The sequence below is a fragment of the Cynoglossus semilaevis genome, chromosome 6, assembly GCF_000523025.1.
Source record: "Cynoglossus semilaevis isolate Cse_v1.0 chromosome 6, Cse_v1.0, whole genome shotgun sequence".
NCBI classification, from domain to species: Eukaryota; Metazoa; Chordata; class Actinopteri; order Pleuronectiformes; family Cynoglossidae; genus Cynoglossus; species Cynoglossus semilaevis.
Genome location: NC_024312.1, coordinates 4356875 through 4362933, shown reverse-complemented (window position 1 = coordinate 4362933; position 6059 = coordinate 4356875). Strand labels below are relative to the sequence as shown.

At 49.0% G+C, this 6059-nt stretch overlaps 2 protein-coding genes across 2 annotated transcripts in view; both read left to right on the top strand.

Moving 5' to 3' along the window:
* The window catches only part of faap24 (FA core complex associated protein 24), a 5376-nt gene extending 4695 nt beyond the window's left edge, over positions 1-681 (top strand). The window contains exon 5 of the mRNA XM_008311313.3: positions 50-681. The gene's annotated coding sequence lies outside the window, so the exon portion shown is untranslated. The remainder of the gene's footprint in view (positions 1-49) is intronic.
* A 40-nt stretch (positions 682-721) lies between these two features.
* The window catches only part of slc7a10b (solute carrier family 7 member 10b), a 7507-nt gene continuing 2169 nt past the window's right edge, over positions 722-6059 (top strand). The window contains exons 1-8 of the mRNA XM_008311312.3: positions 722-1212; positions 3424-3628; positions 3834-3985; positions 4828-4953; positions 5038-5191; positions 5371-5494; positions 5796-5899; positions 5980-6059. Coding sequence (XP_008309534.1) covers positions 1086-1212; positions 3424-3628; positions 3834-3985; positions 4828-4953; positions 5038-5191; positions 5371-5494; positions 5796-5899; positions 5980-6059 — 1072 coding nt within the window. The 5' untranslated portion in view covers positions 722-1085. The remainder of the gene's footprint in view (positions 1213-3423; positions 3629-3833; positions 3986-4827; positions 4954-5037; positions 5192-5370; positions 5495-5795; positions 5900-5979) is intronic.

The following is a 6059-nucleotide window of genomic DNA, read 5'->3' as shown; positions in this document are numbered from 1 at the left end:
CACAGCTTCTGCAACAGGTCCCCGGGGCAGTGCCCCACGGGGCAGTGACCCACGGGGCAGTGACCCACGGGGCAGTGACCCACGGGGCAGTGACCCACAGGTCCACTTCTAGATGAGTTCGCCTTCAGAAATGATGATGTTCTCTCCTTTCTTCAGATGAACCTCAGTGACACATAATGACCACAGGAGGCAGCAGTGGACCAGCAGCTCGTGTCATGTGATCAGTCCAGGAGGAAGTGGAAACTTTTTCTCTGTTGTGACAAAAAAAAAAGGCAACCGTTGTGTTTGGACTTTAGCCACAAAAACATGTCAAAGTCGAACCAGTTCCAGTTCCAGCTCTGATCTGTGTGTTTGTTCCACTGCTGGGATGGATGTTCTGACCATTAACGATCCTTCATTAAATATTAATGAGCTGGAGGTTGGTGCACCCCCCCCCCCTCCCTCCATCAGCTCCAGTGGATGTTAACGGTCTGTAGGACTGGAGACTGGAGGTCCAGAGGAATTTCCACCTGGGTTGTCGGTTCAACGTCTGGTCAAAGATTCACCGTCACATTGTGAAAATGTTTTTTCCCTCTTCTTTTTCATAATGTCAGATTTTCAAGCTGTTTTTTTTTTTTAAATTAAAGTTAAAGACAGTGTGTGTGTGTGTGTGTGGCGGCGATCACTGTTCATTAAAAAGTCTAAAGAAATTGGGCTGTGTCCCGGTTTAAAGACAGGCTGTGGCCCAGTTTTTCTGTTTTTTGTTTTTTTTTGTCCTTTGATTCAATAATGTTTCTGGTCATCACAGGAATCGAACCCTCTGACGAGCAGGTCTGAAAAAAACTCTGACAAGGAAAGGAAACGATGAGCCTCCTGCTCCTCCTCCGCCTGGGGTCGGTGGACGCAGCACTGACCCCTCCTGTTTAAGATTCTGTCCTGAACAGACGCAGCTTGTTGCGCAGGCGCAGCTCATTGAGTTTGGATGAAAGCGGAGCGAGGAGAGGAAAGGAGCGCAGAGGAGGAGGAGGATTGGATCGGACCGGACCGGACCGGACTGGACTGGTCTACTGGAGCCGGACTTGGACTCGGACTGGCAGCAGGAGGACATGGAGGTGCAGAGGAGGAGCAGCAGCATCAGCAGTGAGAGGAGGAGGATGAAGGAGGTGCAGAGCGGAGACAGAGTGACTCTGAAGAAGGAGATCGGTCTGTTGAGCGCCTGCACCATCATCATAGGTGAGGAGACTGATCTGAGGTCAGACCCACAGGAGGTCACTCTGTAAACCACGGAGTCCACTGGTTCCATCGAGGTTCGACTCCGTCCTCAAATGGGTCGGCCTCGTTTCCAGGAGTGTAGTAGTGACAGTAAGCCACCAGGCGGCGCCCCCAGTGTGTTTTCCTAATGCGTTTTATTGTTGTTCAGATCCGTGTCGGTGTCGGTGTGCTCCTCTGCTCAGTGCGTGTTTACACCGACAACAGCCGTCAGTACTGATTGTGTTCGAGGTGGAACTCACTGCTGCTGCAGAACTTTTGGACATGACACTGTTGGAGCAGCCAATCAGGGGCTGTGGTTCAGAAGGTGGCGCTAGTCTGCTTCCAGACAGTGTTGGTTCTGTCCCTTTAAAAAGTTCTTAAAACTGAATGAAAGTTAAAAGACGGTGACGTTTCAACATCCAGACAACGGTGTTGATTTGATGTTTTCATTGTTCTGTTTCTCCGCCCACTCAGGGAAGTACAGGAAGTAGGTCCTTCACAACAAGGGCAGAGAGACAGGAGTGCAGTCAAAGTGACAGATGGGTGCAGGTCAGGGATGGAGTCCACACTGCCCTACAACATGGCTAATTCAGGCAGCAGTTTTTTTACTGAATAATCACTCCTTTGTTTGTTTTTGTTTTTTTTTTCAACTTGTTTTTGATTGGCTGTGAATCCATAGAAAAACCTGTTAGCTGTAGCGCTACATTTTTCCTTTGTTTAACTGTCGTCTCGCTAACTCTACACTGGTTTTTCCTGTTCCTTAAGCTATCTTTTAGCCTCTGAGCTGACTCTCTGTTGTTGTTTTTTCTTTGTAAACATTTGGCTGTTTTTAGGCCACCTTTAACCTTTAACCCCAGCTGCTTCTCAGATTAGCTTCACTTTTCTCTGCGTGAACTTTTAGCCCAAACCATAGACCAGTTCTGACCAATGTCTGGAGTCTTGACCCAACTGACCTTTTTTAAAAAAAAGAAATAAAAAGCTACATAAAAAAGCTACATACAAAAGCAACTCCAAGCTAAGTCAGCTACATCTTTAGCCTGGAGGGGGTGTGTGGGTGTGTGGTGGGGGGGTGGGGTGGTCGTGTCTCTGCGTCCATCTAATGAATGTTGTCTTATGTAAGGACAGACTGTCCACTTGGCTGCCTCCTGCTGCGTTACTGCTGCCGCTGTAGTGTGAATGCGTCGGATGTGCTGCTCCTTACGCTGCACACTGAGCCCCTGAGCCTGAGTGATGGCCTCACCCCCCTCCGCCCCCTTTGTCTTTTAATGCCCAGTGTATAAACTGGTGGGGAACAGTGTGCGTCCCGTGACAGGTCGCTGAAGAGTTTCAAAGGGGTCACTGGCGGGTTTTTGGCGGGTCCCGTGTGACACGTGAAAAGAGTCACATGGGAAGAGCACGTGACTGGCTGCTTCATAAACACGTCTTCTCACGTCCTCTGGACTTTGGTTTGTGTTGAAAGTGAAGATCGTCGTCTCTCAAGTGTATTTCCATAGTACTGACTACACACACACACACACACTGACACCCAGGGAGGCTCCCGGTCGTGGAACACTCCAGAACTGCTCTGATCTAACATGGTGCTGGAGACACAGGCTGATTATAAAACTCCTGCTCTTCTTACAGAAGTCCACTGACAAAATCTGATCTAACATGGTGCTGGAGACACAAAACTCCTGCTCTTCATACAGAAGTCCACTGACAAATCTGACAAAACTTCTTCTTACTCAGGTACACACAGCAACTGCTTGTCCACGTTTGCTCCCTGTGGTCAATTTGTGTAATTCAGGTTCAATCTGAACCAATAACTTCAATTAGTGAATCACATAATTGAACTGATGGATGAGCAGCTGCTGTTTGACATGATGTAGAATTACACATTACACTCTGGTGCAAGAGAGTTGAACCTGTCACCCAAAGTCCATAGAGAGAGAAAATCAGTGGTTTCAGCTCACTGGGACTGATGGTCCACTGCTGTCTTTTATGTGTAATTTTGCATTATGGATAATAATATTATATGTAAAATGAGAGAATGAGGGAGTTCCTAAAAAATATTTTTATGGATTTAAAAAAAATACAATAAAATGATGTGAGAAATTAGCTAACTAAACCCCAGATGTTTGCTAACATCTGACTTCACTTCTAGGCTACAGGAAGTGTCTTCACACACTCTTGTACGTCTTCTCTTCTCCTCAGGAAACATCATTGGCTCTGGGATCTTCATCTCTCCGAAGGGCGTCTTGGAGCACTCTGGTTCTGTTGGTTTGGCCTTGGTGGTCTGGGTCCTGGGAGGATGCATCGCAGGTTTAGGCTCTATGTGCTACGCTGAGCTGGGCGTCACCATCCCTAAATCTGGAGGAGACTACTCCTATGTGACGGAGATCTTTGGTGGACTGATGGGGTGAAGTTTGTTTTCATTTACTGACTCATTAACTTATCACTTCATTGTTGTTTTTCTTAAGAGAGATTTAAGAAAGACACGGTACAAAGAAAGTTACTTAATGTAGTTAGTCAGTTAAGTAAACTTGTCAACTAGAGATGGTCCCTCATCTGGAGATGTCCACTGATTGGTGGACCACGCCTCCATCTGTCTCTCTGTGGTCCAGGTTTCTCCTCCTGTGGAGCGCCGTCGTCATCATGTACCCGACCACGCTGGCCGTCATCGCCCTCACCTTCTCCAACTACGTCCTGCAGCCCGTCTTCCCAAACTGTGTTCCACCGTACATGGCCACTAGGATGCTGTCAGCCACCTGTCTGTGTGAGTGTCTTCACCTCCCCCACCTCCCCCCTCTGTCTGTCCCACCAGCTCTGCTGCTGCTCCTTAGCAAAATGTAGAAGGAGAGTCAGGGGAAGGAGGGAGTGGAGGGGGGGGCACTTGTTGCCATGGGAGGTAGGAATGTGGGAAACGGGTGAGTGAGGGAGGGCAGCAGTTGTCTCACCTCGTCTGTCATTGACAGCATCTTTGTCTCTCTCTCTCCCTCTCTCTGTCTTTCTCTCTCTCCCCCCTTCTCTCTCTCTCTCTCTCTCTCTCTGTCTTTGGAGCAACACAAAGACCTGCTGTCAGAGCAGCACCAACAAAAACACTTCCGCTGTAAAGTGGCAGAACAACGCCGTGCTCCTAAGTCCAGCTCCAAACACAGAGCGTGAGCGATGGCGTCAGAGGCGAAGGATTGCCCGCTGTCAAAGGGACGTCATTCACTGGCTAGTGCCACAAAGGCCCCGGGAGGGGGGATGGGTGGGTTTGGTGGGGGGTAATTAGTGCTCAGTGCAGGTACTTGCAGGCAGGACACACAGCAATTAGGCAGCGTGACTGGTCAACAAAAAGCCCAGAGCCCAGAACCCAGGTCCTCTGTCCAGACCGCCTGGGTCCTAATTCAGATGTAGGCTGCATTCGTGGGCTGCATCCATGGGCTACTAGTTGTCCAAATAGGTCACAGTGCAGACACTGGTTCTGTTCCAGTGTGACAAGTTCACAACTTTGAGGTAAACAACTGACCCCCCCCCCTCCTCCTTTCACTTTACTTTTCCTCCCTCCTCCTCCTCCACCCCTGTGTTACCAGCTGCTCACCTGAAGGTGGCGCTTGTGTTTCTTGCTTCCAGTGCTGCTGACCTGGGTCAACTGCTCCAGCGTCCGTATGGCCACCAGGATCCAGGATGTGTTCACTGTGGGTAAACTCATGGCTCTGGGTCTGATCATCGTGGTGGGCCTGGTCCAGATCTTCAACGGTACCTGGTCCTGGTCCTGGTCCTGACACTTGACTTGTACAGGAATAAAATCCACTGTCTTCATCATTTGACTTTTACTTTCAGGGAACTACGAGGGCCTGACTCCTCAGGTGGCCTTTTCTATGGACAGGGCGCCCTCTGTTGGTCAGATTGCTCTGGCCTTCCTTCAGGCCTCCTTTGCCTTCAGTGGCTGGAACTTCCTGAACTATGTCACCGAGGAAGTGGTGGAACCCAGACGGTGAATATTTCAGTGTCAGAACTAAGAACAAGATAAAAAAAACATTTTTATTATAATTTTTTTTGTTTGGTTTTGTGTTGGTTGTTTTCATGCTCGTTCATCATGTTTTAAAACCTCTGTTCCTGTTGGATCTCTGCATGTTTCATGTCCATGTGTGGTCCTGGTGCTCCTGGTGTCAGGAACCTCCCTCGTGCCATCTTCATCTCCATTCCACTGGTCACCTTTGTGTACACCCTCACCAACATCGCCTACTTCTCCTCCATGTCTCCGGAGGAGCTGCTGTCGTCCAATGCTGTGGCTGTAGTGAGTAACCAGTCTGTCCACTCGTTAAAGGGACAGTCTACGCTTCTGTCCAATCGTGATGTGTTTTTTTTTTTTTGTGGTTGTCAACATTGACCTTGTAGCTCATCGGCCTCTAGATGGGGCTAAGTAAACGTTTATCGCCTTGTTCCAGGACTGTCCGTTAGGTCGTTTCATGCATCATCAGTGTAGTCCTGTGAAGTGGGTCAGAACTTTTTCACCGAGGACGGAGGGGAACATTCAGGACATGATGATGAAGACCACATCATCAACTGATGGCTCTGTTTTTTTTTTTAATTTTCAGACGTTTGGAGAGAAGCTCCTGGGAATGTTCTCTGTCATCATTCCCATCTCCGTGGCTCTGTCCACCTTTGGAGGCATCAACGGTTACCTGTTCACCTCCTCCAGGTGAGTGCCACCTCCAGGTGACTTCTGTTCTTCTCCATCACGACTGCTGTAGTGGCCCAGTCCGATGTGTGTGTCCTCAGGTTGTGTTTCTCAGGAGCCAGAGAAGGTCACCTGCCCAGTCTGCTGGCCATGATCCACTACAGGAAGCGGACGCCCAATC